The 24,191-nt window shown below is 43.3% G+C and overlaps 1 protein-coding gene across 2 annotated transcripts; it reads left to right on the top strand.

Annotated features, from left to right (window-relative positions):
* Window positions 1-1,391: 1,391 nt before the first annotated feature.
* Window positions 1,392-23,965, top strand: etnk2 (ethanolamine kinase 2). 2 transcript variants are annotated; one of them, XM_044167220.1, is made up of 9 exons: window positions 1,393-1,829; window positions 7,054-7,191; window positions 7,327-7,448; window positions 10,978-11,118; window positions 14,893-15,035; window positions 15,974-16,057; window positions 16,144-16,304; window positions 16,428-16,501; window positions 18,178-23,965. In XM_044167220.1, exons 1-9 carry the CDS (start codon window positions 1,683-1,685, stop codon window positions 18,248-18,250), a joined length of 1,083 nt encoding a protein of 360 aa, XP_044023155.1. In that variant the 5' UTR covers window positions 1,393-1,682; the 3' UTR covers window positions 18,251-23,965. The 2 variants fall into 2 exon arrangements, with proteins under 2 accessions (XP_044023145.1, XP_044023155.1); XM_044167210.1 differs by lacking the exon at window positions 16,428-16,501 and having other exon boundaries at window positions 1,392-1,829.
* The last annotated feature ends 226 nt before the right edge of the window (window positions 23,966-24,191 follow it).

Here is a 24,191-nt window from a genome sequence, read left to right on the forward strand (position 1 = left end):
TTGTCTGTCCAATGTGAAGTTACTGTAAACTAATTACATCACTGTGGTGAAACAACCGCTGTCTGTAGTGATGTGTCGGTCGCGAACGAGCTGGCTCCTTTAAGTGAACGATGGGAGCCGGCTCTGCTGGGACATTTCACTGCTTCTGTCACGTCCCTGCCCCTCTGACCAGGTCCACATCAAAAGCTTCAACCCCGCTTCAATTGCCGCTTGCGGATATATTTTTTGTTTCATATTATATCATACAAATTAAATTGAAGTATACTGTATGTGTCTGTGTAGAGGTGTGTAATTGTTTATTAACCATGTGATTTCATTAGCAGGGAGTTATTTTTGTTATGCAACTAGGATAGTTATTCTTCACACATCCCACTTTTTAACCATCAATATGACAGAATATTTCAGTTTTTTGCAGATGAAGAGTCTTGCGTGTTTATTTCTTGCAACAAGTGAGAAAGTAACTGACCAGCAGAGGTGGCACCAAACGAAGAGCCGGCTCTCTGAAAGGAACGGAGCCAGGAGATCCGGCTCCCTTCAGCGCGCCGTGATTCCCATCACTGCACACTGCCTCAACATTTATCTATCGTGTAGCTCTCCTAATGTTAAATTTTCTTTGCTCTGTTTTAAAAAAAAAAGTTTTTTATCTTGTTTGTATGTTGTATTTGTCTCTTGTGCTGCTGTATCACCTAATCTCCCCTTCAATCAGTTTGATCTTATCTAATCGTATCTGTAGTACACTTTGCTGCTTTCACGTCTAAACCTGAAGAAAACTACTTTGTTTTTGTAAAAAAAAATATGAAAACTTAGTAATCATTAGAGTAGTTTATGATAAATTAACATTTTGACGCTTGTAACCAAAAACCAAACCAGTGTGCGATAGGTTTGGTTGTGGTTTTCTTGCATAATGCTGTTTGGTGCATCCACAATGCACACACTGAAAAACAAATACACAGATATTCTATTACCTCTCCATCTCACACACTGACATAAACACACAACACACACACACACTCACAGTCCCACGTTACTGCCTCTCCATTACGCCAGGCCTTAGGCCTACAATCAGCTATAACAGGCTTACTTAAAAACAGGAAGATGTGCAAAGTAGAATAACAGACCAAGGTGTGCCAGTCCATAGTGTTATTAACCACTGACTACATGAACTATGTCTTTGTCATATGACAGCTGCTCATTCCGAAAGGTAGCCTCTCAGAAACACGTACAAGTACAGTTAGAGTCTAGTCGGCCAGACCTGCATTTCTCCATGGAGCCAGCAGCACGCAACACTTGGTATTCGGCTGAACCCGGGCTCCACTCGGACCACTCGGACACACTCGGACACACTCGGAAACAATGGGCGTGCTCGGCTGTGCTACGTCTCAACCGGCGGCACAATCGGATGATCCCGGGCGGGCGGAGCCAAGTAGGAGGAAATGGTACCGTGCGCTGACTGCTCTCAAGAAAACCGGCGACGAGCATCTGTGCCCGGCAGTTTGACATCTTCTCTGCTCCTAACGCATCACTACTGCAACTGCAAGCTAGCAAGAACAATCTCGCAAGCTAAACTTCAGTCATTCTCACAAACACATCCATTTATAAGCCAAGCAACGCCTGCATGCTGTAATTTGTACACATATCTGTGAAGGGCTCGGAGATTAACGGTACAAACACACGACTGCAGGATGGAGACGCAGATACATGTGCCCGTCGGGTCGCCGGTAATCAGAAAAATTCCCATTTTCGTGGACGAACACAACGTGACGGAGGGGGCGATGAAGCTCATTACAGAGCTGAGACCGGCGTGGGACACGAGCCATGTCAAGACCAAGGTAACGTTAGCCGCTAAGCTAGCTGTACAGAGTATGCTAGGCTAGGCTAGGCTAAGATTGGCAGCTGTGTAGCATCCCCGAGCACTAACGTGAGCAGCCAGCCAGGAGGAGAGGCTACCCGCTGGCCAGCTCCGTGTCCTGTAACGTGTCCTGTACACTCCGACCTGCTCGGGAACGGAGACGTCGGCTAATGTTTCATATTGTGTGGCCGTCCTGAGTTGAGCTAGTTAAGACGTCCTCAGACCCGAGCTCTGTTAACTAAGCTAGCAAACTAAAGTCAGCAACGCTAAGTTAGTTACCCCCAAAAGCCTGGACTCACACCTCCCATCTGTGTGTCACTGTACACAACACGTAGCGCCAAATGTGGCATGAAAGCCAAGGCGCCGTCATCTTGGTGTCAGCGGCCAGCTGGAGGTGACGTGATGGTCTGTGTGCTTGAGAAATATGGAGAGAGAGTGCAGACACACCTTGTGCTGACTGTTTTATAGCTGGTTGAATTGGTTACTGATATCCAGCCTTGCTTCTTTATTATGTCTCTCTGCTCTCGTCAGGTGGTTTTAAAACAGTGTGACTATATTTTTATTTATATATATATATAACTAATTCCCCAAAGTAAATGATGTGGTGAATGGTGTACTTTAGCATTTTACAAGGCAAAATGATATACAGAGATGGCATCAATACACATAAAGTCAACAGAGAGACTCAAACAGAAGGCAAACATACAGGTCAAATAACAAATGCACAGATCTGTGCCTGTTCTACAAATACAGGTGACGGTGTGTCTGCTAAAGTTTAAAACCTTCTAACTTATTATTATATTATCCATGAATTCTCAATGACAGGAGCAGAAAGGAGAGCGTCTAGAGGAAAATAATTGAACCTGGAGTTTCTGGTAAGTTCAGCAATCAGCCTTTCTGAGCTGTTGTCACAGCAAAATGCCTCAAAAGGTCATTTGGGGACTCATGTATTGCTTGCCTGGGGTTCAAAGACACACTGCAAAATGAGTCCTGCTGAACACAGCTCTGTGGGACGGAGCTTTGTCTTGGAGTCAGAGAGATCAGTGACAGTCTCAGCTCCCACCGCTCACATAGCAAAATACCATGCCACAGTATACCATTACGCCCCTTATGTCCATGATGAAAGTGTGTCAGACGGAGTTTGTAGTCTAATCTGTATCTGTTTGTGGTCACTGACAGAGAAAGTTTCGCTGCCGATAATAAAATGGGAAATGCACTGTACTTGTATTGCGCCTTTCTAGTCTTCCGACTACTCAGAGCGCGCCACACTACATGTCATTCACCCCATTCACGCACTGATGGCAGGTGCCAACTGCTCGTCAGTTGAAAGAAACTAACTTCGACATGTGTCATGTCATTTTCTAGTTTGCCAGGATCTGCTGCTGTTGTGATGTTAGCTGTAGCAGCAGCAGAGTTGTGAGCGTCGCTGTCTGGAGCTGCTGTGCTGGCTCTGGGAAACCGTCTCGTCCTCTCTGGCTGTTAGCTTCGCAGCAGCAGCTGTAGGGACAGGTTGCTAACACACGTCCTGCATCTCTGACGCGTTAAAATCCGAAAGGACGCCGTAAACTCACCCTATTTTTCCCCTGATAATGCTAAATTGTGAACAACAAATCTGTGTTGAAATCATAGAAATAAACAAAAGAAACCTCACTGAGAAAAAAACTGTGTCTTACCATCTGCGCATATATTATTATAATAATAATAATAATAATGAACTTTATTTATAGAGCACTTATCAAAACAAAGTACAAAGTGCTTCTCAGAGAGAGAAATAAAATACCACAGTGAATGATAAAATACTTTTTTTTAAAGCAATAAAATAAACAGCCAGTTCAGGTAAAATCAGGATCTGCTTTCAGATAAAAATGTGTTTTGAGACGAGACTTAAGCGAAGACTCTGACTCAGACGGCCTGATGTCTTCGGGCAGGTTGATCCAGAGCTTTGGGGCCCTGATGGCCAAAGCTCTGTCCCCCTTAGTTTCCATCCTGGACTCAGGATCAGACAGGAGACCCCTGCCCGAAGATTTCAGACTACGTGAAGGTTCATAAGGGATTACAAGGTCTAAAATATAGTCTGGGGCCATGAAGAGCCTTAAAAGTAATCAACAAGATCTTAAAATCAGTCCTGAAACCAACAGGGAGCCGATGTAAAGAGGCTGAACCAGGTGTGATGTGGTCGCACCTCTCGGTCCTGGTTTACAGCCGAGCAGCTGAGTCCTGTACAGTCTGCAGTCTGTCAGAGTTTTTAGATTAAGATGAGTGAACAGGCTGTTACATTAATCTATATATATATATATATATATATATATATATATCACTGAATTAGAAACTAACAGATGGAGTCTTTGTGCAATATGCTTTCACCACACCATCACTACAAACACCATACACGTGTGTTGTTGATAGGGCTGCATGATATGGTAAAAAAAAATCATATTGCGATTATTTTGACAGAAATTACGATTGTGATATGATTCACGATAAGTGGCAGTGATAATTTGTGCATCCCAATTTTCATTTTCACTGAAAGTGAAACTATTAAAATTAATGATGATGTGACATTTGTTGGTCTGCACCAAACAAACATGTTTTCTACCACCTGGACAGTACTTCATTGTAAAGCTGTTTTGTCACACATTTTACCGTCATCAAAAAATCGCAGCTTCTGCGATTTGGATAATGCACATGGCCATATTGCAATTTTTAACATATTTCGATTAATTGTGCAGCCCTAGTTGTTGAGCAGTCCATTTTAGATACTCGGCTTGTCAGGGAAAGGAAAATGCATAATTGAGTCCATGTAAAAGGATCAAGTGACTGATGTGTCAACGTCTTTGGATTAGCTCTGACAGTGGACACGATAAGGCCATTTACTGCTATTACTCTCCAGTGGCACAGTTTGAACACGGCTAAGGCAACCATGTGTTTACGTCCTGCTGGTTAATCCCCCCGGATCCGATACCCCACCCATTCACACACCTGCAGCTGAGAACGTGACACTGTTTACCACCACCCAAACAGGCTTTTTGTCCCACCGGGTGCTTAGGTCTGACAGACTTCAGAGGCAGTGGTACAGTTGCATGCCTGGCAATGTACTCGTGAACCAGGTCACAGCAGAAAGCGCAGGAGAGTGTGAGATGAATGTAAACAAAGTGTCATTTGGTTGAGTTGGGGAGGATGTTCTCGAGCAGCGGGACCACTGTTTTGATGGGAGCGGGAAGCGCTAAGTGTGGTGAAGAGCAGCAGGGCAGCACTGTTGACAGAAACACATGATTCGCCCCGCCAGCTGGACAGGAAGACTTTTACTGTAAATACACACTGTCCATTTCCAAACATCCCACACACATGCTGAGTTCCTGAAAACAGCAGTGTGTGCCAACAGCAACAGAGTCTCCTGTTACAACTTTCTCATGCTGAAGACAGAATGATACGACTCTGCCAAAGGGAGGCCGCCTCATATCGCCATCAGTCAGGCCACAGAACATACTCATTCAAGTAAAAAAATAAAACGTCAGGCAGTATATGGCTGAATGTTTACCTCTGTCTGGGTCCAAGCTTATCGCTGTCTGTCGATGTATTGATCGCCGGTGTTAGCAGTGTATTGTGTTGTGGGTAGAAGGGATCAGTCATGTGGTAGCAAAGGCATGTATGCTTGTGTATGTACGTCATAACAGGGATGCCTGGGCGCCCATCTTTGTGGTCAGCCACGTGTGGAATGCCAGATATGTGTGAGTGAGCGTCTGGGCCGGGGGAGATGCAGGCAGTGTGTATGTTGTTATTGTGTCCACTGCAGTGGGATGGACTGGCCCACTGGTTTCCGCTGGAGTGATGTTGTCACTCAGATATTTAAGGCCTAGCTTCAGACACAGAAGGCTTTTTGCTTACTCTTCATTTTAGAAGAGGTGTATGACTTAACTTGTTGACTCACTGATGCAACACCAACACCTCACTGTAGAAGAGTCATCAGGCCTCATGCTAGAGCCACTTGTAGGAACAGTCGTTTTGAAGCAGCAAGCACGAGGGATTTTAGTGAACTTGTCCCATTCACCAGTCGTCTTGTGTTTACAATTTTCTCTCAGTTTGAACAAAGTTCATGAGTGGTTTAGAAGTGCCGTACGAGTCATGTAGATAGTCTGCCAATCTCTACAGGAGGAAAAACAATTGTTTGACTTAATCGTAATGAGGCCCACTGAGGCATGGGCAGACACTTAGAAGAGAAGTTTTGATGTGTTTTATTTTTGTCAGACAGTTCATTTTCATATATGACGACAACAACATCCATGACCAACATCCTGTTTCAGGCTGCTATCATGATGGGACCCATAAGCACAAATGAACGTCACTTTCATCTGTACATTTTCTAATTAAAACCACCCAATTTTGCCTGTACTCGTTTGCCAATTGCCCAGTGTTGACCAATTCTAACCATGTTTGGAGTATGTAGTAATTTTACTCTGGAAACATGACAGTGTACGTAAAAATGCAAGTCACTCGTACTTGAGTGTAGTGTTGGACAAAAAAAATCACTGGACATACATGTTTGAAATAGTTCTTAAGGTGGAGCCTGATGACTTGCGCCATATCCAGGTCGTACAGAACAATACAGTACATCATCTTGTAACTGACGTAAATCTGTGGGCTGAAGGCACACGTGACAGTGATTTAGTTAACGTAATAGTTGCTCTATGATACATGTATCTCATGTAGGTCAGAGCTGCATGGTGTCTGCACTGTTGATCCTGACCTGAAGACAGCTGGTAGCTTTATAAAATTCAATTCAAGAGCAGATTCACATTGAGATTTAAAATAATAGTAATGGTATTGGTAATAATATTAATAATACAAAAACAGTAATAATAATGATTGATTATTATAATAATAATAATAATAAGACTAATAACAACAACTGTAGTAGCAGTTGTTGAGCAGGAACACGGGGGCAGCAGGTGGCCCACAACCACAGATCCAGACTCTGCAGCTCTGGAGGCAGAAATACCTGCTGAAAGCGACAGAAGGAGAGAGGAGAGAAACGAGAAAGCACAGAACTACGGGAGAGAGAAGATGTCGAGTTAGTAACATGACTAGAGAACACTCACATTCAAGATTTTGTTTGGGAACCAATACGGTGCCATACAGTCAGAGGTTGGAGGTATTTGTCTGTATCTCTGTGAGAGGTCATATGATTTCTTTTCTTGCTCTTCCAGCTTTTCACTGAAGGAACCACCAACAAGCTAGTGGGCTGCTACGTGGACGACAGTCCAGAGGACGTGGTCCTGGTCCGAGTATATGGGAACAAGACGGAGCTGATTGTGGACAGAGACAATGAGCTCAAAAGCTTTCAGGTAGTGTAAAAGCTAATGAGTCAAATTGGTCCTGTGAAAATCCTGTGAATTTACCCCAGTAAATCAAGAAGTGCTTCCGAATTGTTTCTCCCGCCTAATTCTTATGTGTTGTGTATTTTTGTGTCCCTCCTATAGGTGCTACATGCTAATGGTTGTGCCCCTCACCTCTACTGCACCTTTCAGAACGGCATCTGCTATGAGTTCGTGCAGGGGGATGCTCTTGGGACGCAGGATGTCAGAGATCCTTCCTTAATCAGGTCGGGACACAGAGTCATGGGGCTACTCAGGATTTTTACTGACTTCTCTCAGAAATGGTAGAATAATTAAATGAAATTAAATAAAGTTTATTTATAAAGCACATTTAAAAACAGCCAGAGTTGACCAAAGTGACTGGCCCACTGGTTTCCGCTGGAGTGATGTTGTCACTCAGATATTTAAGGCCTAGCTTCAGACACAGAAGGCTTTTTGCTTACTCTTCATTTTAGAAGAGGTGTATGACTTAACTTGTTGACTCACTGATGCAACACCAACACCTCACTGTAGAAGAGTCATCAGGCCTCATGCTAGAGCCACTTGTAGGAACAGTCGTTTTGAAGCAGCAAGCACGAGGGATTTTAGTGAACTTGTCAGGTCGGGACACAGAGTCATGGGGCTACTCAGGATTTTTACTGACTTCTCTCAGAAATGGTAGAATAATTAAATGAAATTAAATAAAGTTTATTTATAAAGCACATTTAAAAACAGCCAGAGTTGACCAAAGTGATGTACAATAAAATAACATAACATGGTATCCGCAAAAAAAAGCAGTAGAGATAACATAACAATACTATCCCATACACAACTAAATAAGTAAAGAAAAAGAACATTTAAAACACAGAGGAGTAAAAAGTGAAGCATAAAACCTTAAGGACACTCAAAGGCCTGAGAAAACCAGTGGGTCTTAAGTTTAGCCTTAAAGTGTCTACAGAGGGGGAACACTTATTTGAAAAAGGTAAACTGTTCCAAAGCCCTAGGTGATTAGCTAAACCCCCGATGGAGTTGGAGGGACCAAATAAGACCACTTCTGTCTTACTATCATTTAATTGAAGACAGTTTTTTGCCATCCAATATTTCACATCCTGAAGGCAGTCAAGGAGGGACCTAACTGTTGTTTTCACCAGGTTCTAATGGGAGGTGTAGGGAATTATGGTTTAAATGGCATCAATATTTATATTAAATAATAGAATAATAATAATTATTATTATTACTATTATTAATAATTAATAATAGAATTGAACTTGTGTTCACCTCGGGGCACCACTCTTAAAGAAGGGAAAATTGATAGCCAGTTAATTAATGTAGTTTCATAAAATATACTAAACTATCAATTTGATACTCTGATTAATATTAAATTAATAACTGCAACCAAAATGACCATCAATAGCTACTAGCATGTATATCCACAAGCATTTACTCAAGAGATAATTATAGTAAAAACACACAATATGAAATCTAACTGTAAATGCACTAAACTAAAGAACAAAAGGGTGTGTGAGAGTGCCTGAAAGATCTGCTTCTGTATGTTGAGCGTGCACAAAAGAAAGCACATGCAGCGGGAGCTTTAAAGTTCCTCTCCATCGTGTGTTGTTGTGTTTAAGGCCAAATTAAGGTGTATGTGTGTGAGCCGTGTCAGATAATGGTGCCAAGTTAAGAGTTAGTCAAGGAAGAAGTTGCTTTGGTGCTGCGTTGTTAGCTGGCAGTTCAGTTGTGGATGGACCAGGCGGGAAAAAGTTGGGGTTCCGATTGCAGTCCGATTTCCTGGGTGTATACGTGTATGTATAAATGTTAATAACTGTAGGATATATATATATATATATATATATATATATATATATATATATATCGACCGATTTAGCTACTACGTCCGCGAACTTAACATGTATTTTTAAGCTAGTAGCGCTGTGTCACCGACTCAGCGGATGGAGGATGCCAGAGTGGAACATCAAGGCTGAACAGTATCCATGTGATCCAAACATTTCCAATAACTCCAAAGCATCAAAAGTCAAAATTGATTAAAAAACAATAGATGTAATAATTTCCAAAATTCACAACATGTTATCTAACGAAATATTCTGCTTCAGTCCATGTTTGTTGGTGTTTAACCTTTCAAGAACAACATTTTCACAGCAGGTGTGCTGTCATGCTGATTTGAACACATTCTAAATGTCTAGTTGACTGACCAGTCAGACTGCTTGGTCGGAACTACTTGTTGTATAATGATAAATAAATTACCTTGTACCTTGACATCACGGGTCATAGGTCAGACTAACCAATGGTAGCTAAAAGCTGGGTCCATGGGCGGAGTTCGAACACAGTTGGAAGTCTGGAGGATTGTGGGAGACAGTTTAATAAAAAGTTCAGTGTAAGTCACACAAATGAATAAATCCATCTGTGGAGTCCCAGTGATACCAACAGAGGTATAGCTTAGTGTCGTCAGCGTAGCAATGGTATTAGATATTGTATTTGTGGAAGATCGAGTCTAAAGGGAGCATGTATAAGGCAAATAATATGGGCCCTAAAATGGAGGCTTGCGGTACTCCACAGGTGATGAGAGCAGATGAGGAGAAGAGGTTTCCAGTTTTGACAGAAAAAGATCTGTCTGTTAGGTAGGAGGCGAACCACTGGAAGGCGCTACCCTGGATACCGACCTGGCACTCAAGACAGTTCAGGAGAATAGAATGGTAAACTGTATTGAAGGCGGAGTATGTATTGAAATATGGCACATTTATCAGAGTCAAGAGACAACAGTAGATCGTTGGAGACTTTAAAGGGACATTTCACCCCAAAATCAAAACTACATATTTTCCCTCTTACCTGTAGCGCTATTTATCCATCTAGATTGTTTCCGAATTTTCAGTGTTCAAGTTTTGGAGAGATCAGCCGTAGAGATGTCTGCATTTTTTGAATATAGTGGGACTATATGGCACTCTGCTTGTGGGGCTCAAAGTGCCCCAAAATTTTTTTTTGAAAAACTTAACAGCAACGTCTCTTTCCAGAAATCATGACCCGGTTACTCAAGATAATCCACAGACCTTGTTGTGAGTAGTTTCATGAAGGAACTATTTTCTTTATGCACGAGACACAGGCTCAAACTTAAGACAGTAGAGCAAGGAGGGAAGACAGAGTAGGGAGGAGGTGAAAACGTGTAACAATTAATTTACTCAAAATAAATATCAAAAACGTCTCATTAATATTTCAAAATTTCATTTAAAAACAAATTTAACAAGAAACAAAGTATGTACTGCAGGGCATTATTCTGCAAATATATATATATATATATATATATATATATGAAAGAATACATTAACACAATACCCTTTCTAGTTATTTCTTATGTCACCATTTAAATTCTATTTAATTCTCCACCGTATACTCACAAACTACTTTAACTTTGGGTCACCAAATATACCTAGATGGCCGTTAATATACCTGGGCGGCCTGCCCAAGTAAAGTGTATGTGTGGGAAACACTGCTTTAGGTGATTGTGGATTAGGTTTTTTAGCTGCAGCTTGTTCTCCGGGGGAATCCATACTTCATTGTGACATGCTGACGCACGTTATGCAAATCGTTGTATTTCCGTAATCACTTACATCAGTGAATCGCCCCAGCCCTAATCTTAATCCTGCAGCAGGCCTGTCTGTCGCTGGAGACTAATACAGTATAGTCAATGATGTACCGATTTCATGTTTATATTTAGTCATGATGATAACTTTATTTTTCATTTTGTGTGTCCATGTGTCCTCTCAGACTGATAGCCAAGGAGATGGCTCGTATCCATGCCATCCATGCACACAATGGCTGCATCCCCAAACCCAACCTCTGGATCAAGATGAGAAAGTACTTCTCCCTCGTGGCCACAGAGTTCACCGACCAAGCGTCCAACATCAGGTGAAATCTGGCTTCTCAGTTGCTTCTCAGTATTTCTCGGTTGGTGCTCCTGCTCATGGCTCAGCACACACACAATGATAATGATGCAAATAGCTCATGAAGCGCAGCCTGATTTGCCTGTGACATTAGTTATGAGGACAGAGTCAATTTCCCCCGAGCCTGATATCATCTGAGAGCACTGAGTGAAGTAGTTTTATCAAACATTTTTGCACCATGATGTAACAAGTTAACCAGTTTAATTTTCTAGGTACCAGAGGTAGTTTATCTAAAACATGATGTGCACACAGAATAGATGTCCGGCTTACTGTGGAGTCAAGATTATTTCAAGAAGTGAGAGGATCCTGCATAGTTTAATATTACTAGCAGGTGGCCTCCCTTTTGCCAGAACAGACCACAAACTTTACAAACACCTGTACTCTTTAGTGATGGCGCGTTTTTAGCCACACTAGCATGGCTCTAGAGGTAACTATTAGATGGATTGCCATTATATTTTGTACAGACATTCATGGTCCCCAGATGGTGAATCCTACTGACTTTGGCGATCCTCTGACTTGTCATTTAGCGCCATCATCAAGTCAACTTTTTAATTTGTCCAATGTTTTGGTTTATAATACCTGCAATACCTGATCAAATACCAGCAATACTAGTAACATTCCCATCTGCTGTACATTGTGTTTAGTGCTGATTAGCAAATATTAGTATGCTAACTTGCTAAACTAAGCCGTAATATTTAAAACACAACTTGCGTCAACACTGGCGTTTCTGTCCACAGTGTCCACAAACACCTGAACAGTAGAAAAAAGGCTAAATCCCTTCTTTTTGCCCTGTTTTCAGTTGGCTGACCACCGTGTCACAATTTCAGAAAAGTTCTTGCACACCATAAAGTCTTAGTCACAGGTGCGTCACAAAACAAGGAATCCCGCACCCTGTCCATCACTTGTACTCACGTTATTAACGCCATTCTGGTAAGGAGTGAGACAGAAATGACCACATCATTATGTTATGGTTGCGATGTCATCTGACAAAATCAGCATAAATCCAGGTTAATGACAACAGCTGTGCTGTATCATTGGCTGTATGTTAAAATGAACCATCACAGAGAAAGTTAGGGACGACAGAGAGTTGTCTTTTTAAACTGTGACTGGCCAGCTACAGACACATCCGGTTACTCTGCCGAGTGTTAAACCTCGGCCCAGTCGCCTCCTGCTCTCTGTCATCACCTGTACTGTGTTTTAATGCAGCCCAGTTCACAAAATAGTTGTTCTCATTGACATATTTTCTGTTACTGTTGTGAGACGAGTATGAAATAGTGATTGAATCGCATGTCATAAACAGAACCTGTTAACCAATTCATTTCAGTTGTATTTATATAGCGCCAATTCATAACATTGCACTTTTCCTATAGAGCAGGTCTAGAGTGTACTCTTTATAATATTATTTACAGAGACCCAACAAATCCCACCATGAGCAAGCATTTGGCGACAGTGGCAAGGAAAAACTTCCTTTAAGAGGCAGAAACCTCGGACAGAACCAGACTCAATGGTGGGCGGCCATCCGCCGCTGCCGCTACCAGCAGTCATTCCCAAGCTGCTGCCCTGCGGTGATACAATCCTTATTTTGTAATCACGACATCATCAAAAGTCAACATAAATCCAGATAAAGGACAACAGCTCTGCTGTGTATTCGACTATATCGACATTTAAAATGATCGATCACAAGGAAATAAGAGGTGACCAAAGGTCGTCTTCTTTACTGGCACACAGCCCCTGACCCTCACTGGGCAGCATATGTCATCGTTTTGCAAAAGCTCCGGTTTCCCCATACACACTGAAACACTAAGACAGCGTTTTAAGATTTACACACTCTGGAAACGGTTTTTGAAAAGCTCCATATTGGGGGAGAAAAACACAGTTTTAGTCAGGAGGGAGGGCTGAAACAGAGAGATAAAGATGAGTTTACAAATTTAACTGTCCTTTTGTGGACGTACCCTTAGATGACCATGATAAACATCAGTTGGCATTGTCATTATGAGCATATTAGCATGCTAATGTTAGCATTTAGCTCAAGTACAGCCTCACAGAGCAGCTAGCATGACTGTAGACTCTTAGTCTGGTTTCTTAGATGTTAAGGTTTTCAGAGGTGGGATGAATATTAGAACTGATTATGTAGTTATGAAATATAACAGGCAAACTGATGCCTTGTTGAAATACTGTGGTTCATTATGGAAGGAAGGAACGTTTAAACAGCCAATGTGATATATAAATCAGACTGCTTCTGACCAAAGATACTGTAAAACCTGAGAGTTTATAACACCTAGAGCTTATCCAAATAACTTCTGACTGGGCTGACACACATAAGGTCGGTGCATTTGGTGTTGAGAAATGCATTTTATGAAATTGCATTTTCATGTCTGCGAAAGAGGAAGGAAAAACAGTTTCCAAGAGTTCAGGTTGAAGATGGTTCGGTTTGCATCTTGGCACTGGACCTGTGGAGCCGACCAAGGTAGACCGTTTCATAACCTGGCCAGCTGCCCAGTCACTGCTGATAACTTTGTTCTGATGGCTATTAGATTAAGTCCAGCATGTGGCTTATATAACTGTAACAATAATAGCCGACTGGATTAGGGAGTCTGAGGCATGCAGTGGGCCAGCAGATGTTTGCTTAGCTCGGTGTATCAGGTCACTTTACTCTCTTCCTTGGTTACACAGACAGCTAGAGTGTCCTGGTCCTGGACAGCAGACACTTGTTGCTCTGTGGTCTGAAGCAGACTGTATAGAAACCCAGATGTGATGTGTAATATTCCGGTGTGATACATAATTATTATTCCTGTAGAGATGACAAAAAATACTGGCCACCACCCATAGATCAGCAGTGTGATATCTTTGCTGTACACCAGGCAGGTGAGACTCAGGCTGCAGGTGAAGGAGAGGCAGCGAGCCAGGTAGAAATCTCCAAGGTGAGGTGTGTGTGTGTGTGTGTGTGTGTGTGTGTGTGTGTGTGTGTGTGTGTGTGTGTGTGAGATACAGCCTCTCTCATCTCCTGCTATCAGGCTGACTGTGGATTAAGCCCCATAAGCCCATTACAGTTAGCACAGGGGTCTTTGCTCAGCACACCAGTCTGGTTGGCTGAGGCACTAACTCAGCGACTTAACCCTTTCTCTACTAGCCAATAATAACACTTTCAGACTGACTCATGCCAATGATCTGAAGTGGTCGATGTGCGTCATATGACCGGGGAATGTTCAGTAGGCCTGTGTCATATGCACAGAAATGGCAAATATTTAAAGAAATGCAGCTGCGGGAGAGAAATGCATGAATGCCATTTTCATACAGTGATGGAATAAATCACAGATGTCTATAATCAGATCTGAAAACTCACGTCAAAGGGAGACATAGGAGTGTAACCATAGTGACTCAGGATGCTCTGCAGCACCACGAGTGTCCACTGAGAACTTGTTTCTCTGTAACTGCTCCCAGGAGCCAGCAGGCCCACTGAGCCTGTGTGCTGTCTGTGCATGTCGGTCTCAGTTGTTTTCACTTCACACATGTTCCCACTTTGTGATGATCCCAAAACAAGGAAAAGCTGTTTGTTTTTGGTCAATAACAAATAGTAAAACTATTTCTGTCACTTTGCTTTGCCATGCTCGTGGGTCCAGTGTTGTGTTTGCAGACACTCAGCATCGCTGTCCCAACAGTCCAAGAGAAGAAACTGGAGTGTGTGTGAAAACGCTGACCTTACCTCATCTCTGTCCCTGTCTCTGTGCTCCCTGTCCAGAATTCAGCAGGAGGTTCCCAGCAAGGCGGTGCTGGAGCAGGAGATTGTGTGGATGAAGGAGCATCTCTCCACACTGGGCTCCCCTGTGGTGCTCTGCCACAATGACCTGCTCTGCAAGAACATCATCCACAACAGCAAAGAGGGTAGGTACCTTTTACCTAAATGGTGCATTGCTAGTTTGATGGTCATCCTCTGCCACGCCCTCAATGATCAGTCTCATTTCGCTGGCTTTGCTCCCCACACTGCTGCCAAGAGTTACATCAGTCGCCCTCCCATCTTCCGTTACTTCAGTTTGGCTGACCTTTCAACCGGATGTCGTGACGTCCTTGGACAGAGGGTGAAGCAAGTCCTGTGGAGCTGATTGGTTAATGACCTAGCTGCATTCAAAAAAAGTTGATATCTTTCCCTCTCGGTGCGCCGCGGATGCGCCTCGACAGGTGTTCGGTTTTGAGCGCCATTGTCGCGTGTCTCCATTGAAAATAATGAATTTGTGCGCACAAAAGACGCGACACCTGAATGGCCCCTAACTCTACCCCTTCCTGCTTTCTCAAGCTGGCTATCAAACAACAACCACCTTCCTCAGCTCTAAGTAGAGCCCATACAGCAGCACTGCATTAAAAGACTCTGGAGGCAGTCCCCCTGCTCCGCCTAACTCATTTGCATATTAAGATCTGACTCCAGGCAGAATCAAGGAAATGACGATGCTTGCTTATTAATACCAGGTGTAAATGGGGTCTTTAGTATGTCAGATCGTCAAACAGTGTCTTAAACCAAATCTGCCCACACCTTTCCAACATTGTGGGAAGTGTCTGACAATTTTTGTAACTTTTCAAATCTGACACGCATGCCCATTTCACACAGCGATTAGCCAGGTGTGCCGAGATGAGAAAGTAGGCAGCTCTAAAGCCATCACTGTGCAAAACAGTGCAGCACCATGAGTTCCTCCAAGTGTGGCTGTTAGGAACAGGTACACACATAACAGCACAAGCTGCACACACCTTGGACTCAGAAGTCTTCTTCTGTGGCTGGAGGAGATAGAAAAACTGTTTGACACTGTATGTGTCCTCTTGTTGTCTCTCAGGTCACGTTCGCTTCATAGACTATGAATACTCCAGCTACAACTACCAGGCCTTCGACATTGGCAACCACTTCAATGAATTTGCAGGTTTGTTGAACCACAGTGTGATTTGTATGTTAGATTTCATGTTCTATCTATACACTTTGTGTTATTATACAACTGTGTGTGTTCAGGAATGGCGGAGCTGGACTATGGGCTGTACCCCAGTCGGGAGATGCAGATGGACTGGCTCAAAGAGTACCTGCATGCATACAAACTCTTCACCAAGAAAACAGAGGAGGTCAGCCCGCGAGAGCTGGAGACACTTTACGTACAGGTCAACAAGTTTGCTCTGGTGAGGAGGAATATGCTGGCAAAAACACACACACACACACACACACACACACACACCCCCACTATATCTCTTACACACTCACACCCACAGTGTCTCACATTACTTCGACTTGTCTCTCTCAAGGCTTCTCACTTCTTTTGGGGCTTCTGGGCGCTCATTCAGGCCAAATACTCTTCCATCGACTTTGACTTCCTCGGGTAAGTCGCTGTGTGTGTGAGTGTGTTAAAGGTTTCGAGCTGTGTGTGGCCACCCCCCGTGCTGGGTATAAGTGATAGATTCTTTTGAGACACCCAGTCTGACCTGTCAGTGTGGAGCATTATGAAAGACTGAGACCAAAAACCCATAAGCCAACGCGTCTCTCGTTTCTTTTGAGTTTCCACACAGCATCCAGTCGCTCCGGCCTCACTGACAGAAAGGCAGCGCTAGAGTGAATCTCTCTCCTTCTTTGCATGTTTGACTGTCAAAAAAAGACCTCTCTGCTACGTGACTGCTGCTGCATAGAAAGCTGATTTATTAAAATTGAGCTGAAAATTATTTTTTGCTAAGAAATGAGCATATATGTCCTTGCTGTTTGTTTTGACTTGTGCACTTATTTGGTTAAAATTGTAATTACCAAAAAGAAGAAATTTTATAGAGCTGAGATCTTACCTTCAATTCCGATTCTTGGTGTCACGATTCGATTCCGAATCGATTCTCAATTCAAAAGTGATTGTTAATTGAGTAAATGGAAAGGGGGCACTACTTTCAGGCTCTTACTCCCCTGAAATGCAACATGAAACCTAACTGGCACTTAAGCTAACTGGTCTTGTTGAAGGTCACTGTCTGACTCACAAGAGGAAACGCGGTCAGTCATGTGACCGCTCTGATTACCCGTGGCTTCCAGCTCCGCAGCTCCCCCTCCGGGTTTAAGCTGTTTTATTGACTTTAGCCTGATTCGAAGCTGCTACGTAGCTGCTGTTCACAGTCCGGAGTTCCAGAAGACGCCGCAGCACCGTCACATAGACAGGGACTTTTTATTTCTTTCCTGTGGCAGCAAACACAACACGCAGCCTTTCACTAACTGTTATACTGCGCCCTGAGCTCAGCTGCACACTTCATGGCTGACTGACCGGAAGGCCGTAACACAGGCGCAGTCAGGCTGTGGGTGAGCTAACCAGAGGTGGAGGAAGTATTCAGGTCCGTTACTTAGGCAAACGTACTAACACCAACCCCACTGTGAAAATGCTCCACTACAGGTAAAAGTTCTGCAAATACTCATTGTGTAGTTCCCTGTTTCCTGTTATATCTGATGTTTCTGGATTCATATTCCTGCTGCATTCATGTGTGTGTTGCATTTTACTGCTGCAGATGTTTCAGGTTGAGCTCATTTTAACTGCTTTATATACTGTTGGGTAGTTTCATCTGCAGCAATGCATCGTGGTCTATAAGACCATCACGTGTTTGCACTATTTGAGAAATTACTGTATGTTATTTTAGAAAATGTGTAAATCGAGATATATATCGTATATCATGGCATAACCTAGAAATGTGGAGATATGTATAAGCCGTATCGCCCGGCCCTACACCTGCCTTTGTACAATGTGGGACAAACACAGCGCTAACTGCATGAGCTGCTGATGACTCAGCGGGTGTTGAAAGAACATAGACGTAAAGGTGCCAACGTTAGCAAGCTACGCTTGCTAGCTTCCACTTTCCGAGTGAAATACAAATTTAACAGCGTGATGGGTCCTCCCAGATGTTGACTGTACAGTACATAACCAAACGGAGGACTACGCCTTGTATCAACATGTGAAGCTATCCGTTTGACATATTTTACCTTCTTACAGTTTCTATTCGCTCCTTCTGTGCCGTCACCGCCTCTTCTTTCTTGCAGGTACGCTGTGCTACGTTTCAACCAGTACTTCAAGACCAAACCTGCAGTGATGGCCCTGCAGATCCCAGAATGAGAGGGCACAGAGGAAGACAGGAGGGAGGGTGTGACAGGTTTTCTGCCGGGACTTCCTGTAGGGTGGGAACTCTCCTCTGTGAGCCAGCTGTTGATGGACCACTGCTTGGTCTGCCTGGCATCCTTTTCTGCAACAAGCGCAATTACTCTTTCATTCCTCCAACTTGGTTCCACGTCTGTCACATCTCTAGCTCAAGACTTACCAAACTTCCATGAGTTCTGTGTGTGAGTGTATGCTTGTGTACGCTTCATTTTGGGGTTGTTTTTATTTATTTATTTTGATAAACCCGACATCTTGCTTTCCCTCTTAGGGCAGCTGAACAAGGCATTGTGAGCACTGCAGTCTGAGTTTAGAGATCAGACTTAAAACCTGCTTTACTGTCTGGCACACTGGCGCCAAAATGCTCCACAATGCTGGTAATGAAGGTCAAAAGAGGGACAAGACTGTGGGTTTGATGCTGACATGGACAGACAGTTTGTCCTGTTCTCTGTGCGCTGTATCTATGGCTCAATGCCTTGGCCCCATCATAGTTAGAAACTGACTCCAGAGGCATTTTGCCTGTGGTGTGTACGCTGAGACCATTCCTCCTCCTGTCTGCAGATACTGTAACACTTTAAGTTCTAATCTGTGCGATCCTTCCTCTGTGTTCTCCGTCTTTGGTGCTACGTGTTGGTAGCTGCAGTATTTCTGCACTGCACTTCCCAGAGATCACCTGTGGGCTGTGTCGTCTCTTTCCTCAGATCTGTTCTGTTGTTGCAGTTTGAGCTTCTGGCAGTCCCTCTTCTAGTTATTCCAGGCAAAATGCTGCTGCGAGAAACGTAAAACAAACTTTTCTGTGTGCTAGTGGACTTTTCCCCCGGAAGGACCTACCAGACACTGAGTGTGTGGAACAGCTTTTCATGGACTGGCTGTAGCTTGAATCACTATTGTGTTATAGCAATCGGTGAGAGTAGCTCTATGTGCATTAATTTATTTCTGTGAAGACATTGTGGATTATTTAACATCTCAGGTGAAACAGCTCTTCAGTTTGGGTTGCTTCAGTAAGTGTTGCTTTGTGTTGACTTGAGTGATACTGCAGGAGGAGAGGAGGTAGATGGTTAAAAAGACGGGACCTGTGTAAATGTCACTCTGAACTCTGTGTGCATTTCGGTCCTCAGACCGTTTTTCCACCTTCTTGACTTTTATGGTTACAGCGAATCGCTCTGTTAAACTTTCCATTTAAACTGTCCAGACCTCTTGGAAAATCACAACCTCCATCACCCCACCGCCAACCCTCCTCCCTCCTTTATGCCCCCCCCCCCGTGTCTGCTCCCTCCTTACCTTACCGTCTTTCATCTCCTCCCACCCCAGTTTTGTTTCATATCTCCCTTCTTCTGCTGAGATTGAGGCAGTAGCACTGTTGCTCAGGCCATCTTAACATCAGAGAGCGCTCTCAGCCCCACAGTGTAATCCACTCCCGTTCACATCCCACATTCGGAGCCAAATTCTGTTACATAATCAGACATTGCATAAGTCGTATCTGGGGCCAAATCAAGTGTAGCTTTCAAAAAGAGGCAGGAATGGGTTATCTCGGGCTGTGCTGCTGTGCTGCTGTCAGGAGATCACTTATTACTTGGATGGGAAGAGGATGGCATCTGACACTCCAGAAACGTAGTCTTTTCCAGAAGGAAACACAGAGTATCTGATGCTAGAACTCCACCGACTTTACACATCAGTGTTTCCAGGTGCTGGGGAGTTCTACTGCATATGTGGAAAAGTTGTATTAAACCTTTTGTGGTCCCCAGTTTGCAATGGAAAGGTTTCTCTTGTAAATATGTAGTTTCCAAGCCCAAGCAAGTGATGTCACTTAAGTCTAGGGCTGCAACTATTGATTATTTTATCGAGTAATCAGCAGATCATTTTTTCAATTCATTGTTTTATCTATGAAATGTCCAAAAAATAGTGAAAGCAAAACATCCCAGAGCCCAAAATGACCTCTTTAAATTTCATTTTTTGTCCGACCAACTGTCCAAAACCCCAAAATATTGAGTTTACAAGTTATATTTATAAGTAAGAAAAGCAGCAAATCCTCACTTTTAACAAGCTGCAATTTAACACAACTCTTGACCTCTACTTGAGTCGTTTTTCTTAAACGGTCCTGTATTTGGCTTTTTGAAAGCGGCAGATACCTTGACACTGACCAGTCTCTTAGGAAAACCTCACCGAGCACTGGCTTCTGTCACAGTGAAGCTGAGCACAGGATTCACTCCGCCTCCCCGCCATCGACGCAGCCACTGATCTGATTAGACTGCGTTCATGAATGAATCTGAGCTTCAGCATGTGTCTTCAGAAGATGTTCATACATGCCGGGCTCCAGAAGGGGATGCGTCCTCTCCCACACCCACACGCGCTTCAGGATATGTAACCCCTCATAGGCCCAGCAGGGGGGGACACTGAGCTCTGACCTTTGTCCTCCACTGCAGGTCTCAAGTTACTGACAGGCTTAATAATTTACCCAGTGAGCAGCAGCCCTTCATCTCGGACAGAGACTAACCGATGTTCGTGGTTTTCAGTCAGGACAGTTAACCTGAGAAATGACACGATGGAATCTGAAATGTGTCAGTGGTTGTTATCCTCAGAAGTGATGATCAGAGCCACAGCCTTAGGGCCGTGTGAGGCTAAATGGCTTTTAGAGTTACTCAGTGAAATATGTACTCATATGACGGCACATATTTGGGAGCAGGAAGCTACCAGAGAAATAGTCTTGAAAAAGCTCAAATCACCCACGTCAGTTGTGCATTTTTAATTTGAGAATAATCGAGAGGCCCTTACTTTAGGGAACTAACAGTGGCGTAATCTGCTTAGTAGATTAGCAGACAAAGACCAAATTAGTGAGCTTGCTGCTTGAATGCACAGTCCTGAAACCCTGGTAGGAATTCAGCCTGGATAAAAGGGGCATTTGCACTCCCTGAGCACTGAATGAATTTCTCCATTCACTTAATAGAGGACACTGACACCGAGAGGACCTCATCTGTTGACACAGTTTGGGATTTTGAAAGAGAAAAGTTTTTCTTTTCTCGCAGGTTTATTTAGTTTCCTCTGAAATTATATCCAACACTCTAGCAGTCACTGATGTCAAAGACTAGAGCTATACATGTAGTGTTGAACTGAAAACACATTCCAAGGTTGTCCTAAAAACTTTGCACTTATTCAGGAGTGTGCTAATATTTTAGCAGCCATTTGGCCCGTTGGTCTCCTTACCCACTGTGTTTTGTGGCATTAAAAAGTTCAGCACCGAATCATCTTCACACACTGCATTCCCAAACCACTGAAGGGCCCGGATCCTTGCCCTTTCTTAGGGAAAGTCGTCCTCCTCTGAGAAACACTCGTAACCATACAGTACGTTAAAGGCACAATCCACGATCACATCAACATCGAACACAAGTTTGGAACCTACTATTACTCTCAAAATGACTGATGGGGCCTTAAAGACCAGGCTGAAAAGCGGTGTTTTTAACTGCCTTATTCGGTTGAAAGTTTCAAGTCCGCTGCATCTGTAACCATAGCCAACAGTGATGTCACGGTGTACCAACGCACACTGGAGAACACGTCTACGTCACTGCAGCAAGGTGAGGAGTTAAACCAATAGAAGTGGACCACAACTAAATCTTAAGGTACTGATTCGAGACAGAACAATTTCAACTCAAGGTTCACTTACTTGCTTTTTCAGGAGCTTTGCACTGCATCGCTCGGTCAACAGATGGAGTTTGCTCAGTTGTCATGGAGATGGATCTGTTGACATCTGTAAAAAGCTAGACACCGGGTTAGTGTCGCTTTGTCAAACTACTCTTTCCGAAGTCTTGAATTATGAATTATTTCTCATGTCGTTAAAGGTCCAGTGTGTAACATTTCGGAGGAGTTACTGGCAGAAATGGAATATAATATTTAAGTATGTAGAGCTGGGCGATATATATCGAATATATTCGAATATTAATTAATGCGTGATATCGGAGATGACATATCGTATTCGAGCTTTCAGTGTTTGCGCTGGTCGCCGCTGAGGAGTAGTTACGTTACTGTAGTCAGCCATAGTGTCCCGATAAGCTCAGGTTGCAGTATATTAGTTACTGAAAGGCTAGTTAGCAGCTAACTTTATTACAACAAGAGGAAACGCGGTCAGTCATGTGACCGCTCTGATTACCCGTGGCTTCCAGCTCCGCAGCTCCCCCTCCGGGTTTAAGCTGTTTTATTGACTTTAGCCTGATTCGAAGCTGCTACGTAGCTGCTGTTCACAGTCCGGAGTTCCAGAAGACGCCGCAGCACCGTCACATAGACAGGGACTTTTTATTTCTTTCCTGTGGCAGCAAACACAACACGCAGCCTTTCACTAACTGTTATACTGCGCCCTGAGCTCAGCTGCACACTTCATGGCTGACTGACCGGAAGGCCGTAACACAGGCGCAGTCAGGCTGTGGGTGAGCTAACCAGAGGTGGAGGAAGTATTCAGGTCCGTTACTTAGGCAAACATACTAACACCAACCCTACACCGTTAAAACGCTCCTGTCAGTGTTTTATTATATCTGATGTTTCTGGATTCATATTCCTGCTGCATTCATGTGTGTGTTGCATTTTACTGCTGCAGATGTTTCAGGCTGAGCTCATTTTAACTGCTTTATATACTGTTGGGTAGTTTCATCTGCAGCAATGCATCATGGTCAGAGAGAGCACTTAGTCCGATACACTGGACCTTTAAATGGTTTTTCTTTTACATCAGTAATGTAAGATGTGTTTTTTTTTCTTAATCTACAAATGCTTAAGTTAATATTCTATTGTTGAAAAATGTACTGATGGGCCTTTATGTATTCATAGGCAAATGATCTTAAGTGAGAAAATGAGACCTGATCTCTCCTGCTCTACGTCTTAGCTGTAACTTATTTTGTTTACCAGAAAGTTAGCTCGAGGTTTGCACTGTTGACTGCACTGACGATGAAGTTTGACATTTTTTGTTTCAGAAGTTGTGGATCTACAGACCATAGAATGAAAACAATGCCAAGTATAAATGCAGAGTATCATTTTCACGCTTTGAATAATAAAACCTTCTTAGCATTACTGGACACAAAGACGACTTTGCTGACAATTTTCTCATGACATTACACACTGGGTAAGGTGAAAATAAGCCAAACAACAAGTGTGTTCCCTGTTTAAAGACCGTTTTTGTAGCGGCCTGGCTGTTCCACACTGGCCGTCAACGATTTCACTCTTTGTTCGCTTTAAAGCAGTTTTAAACGGAGTCAATCTAACATTGTATTTCACACCTTTTTGTTGTTTTCTAATCATACCAAAATGGTTAGCATCAGAGGGTTTGCATTGCAGTTCATTTGAGATTAACTATTTTTGTGTATGAATGTACTAACTTCATTTTAAGAAACACTGTACAGATAAGAGATTTTTTTCCCACTGTATGCGGATAGAAACTTTTTGTCCACGCTTTGAGCGCTGTGTACGGGGACCCAGCGCTTGGCTTGCAGATGTGACTTTGTAAATGTACTCACCCACTGCTAAAGGAGGTGCTGCTTCAATGTGTGCGGCCAGCGGAGATGGAGGATGTAAATACTGTAAGAAATACTGTGAAAAAGCTTACTGTACAGTGATCCTTCACACCTCTGTAGGAGTGGCAAGAAGAATTATTTAACAGTCGTCAGGAAATATTTCCATTAAAATGTATAAAATAATAAATTCTGTGTGCTTGTGATTTGTCTGGTTTCAGAAGTTTGGGAAATACATGAAACTACCAATATATGACTTTCCTTCTTTTGACACTCCAGTTCCCTCCTGTTGGTGTGTGCCAGCTGACCCGGTGCCTTGGCCCCAACAGGAGGAAGGAAGGAGGAAGCTTGTGCTGTGGGACATCCTGCCCACACACACACACACACACACACACAGAGTTGATGACTCCCAACAT

This window comes from Siniperca chuatsi, linkage group LG2 (genome assembly GCF_020085105.1).
Source record: "Siniperca chuatsi isolate FFG_IHB_CAS linkage group LG2, ASM2008510v1, whole genome shotgun sequence".
Taxonomy (NCBI): domain Eukaryota; kingdom Metazoa; phylum Chordata; class Actinopteri; order Centrarchiformes; family Sinipercidae; genus Siniperca; species Siniperca chuatsi.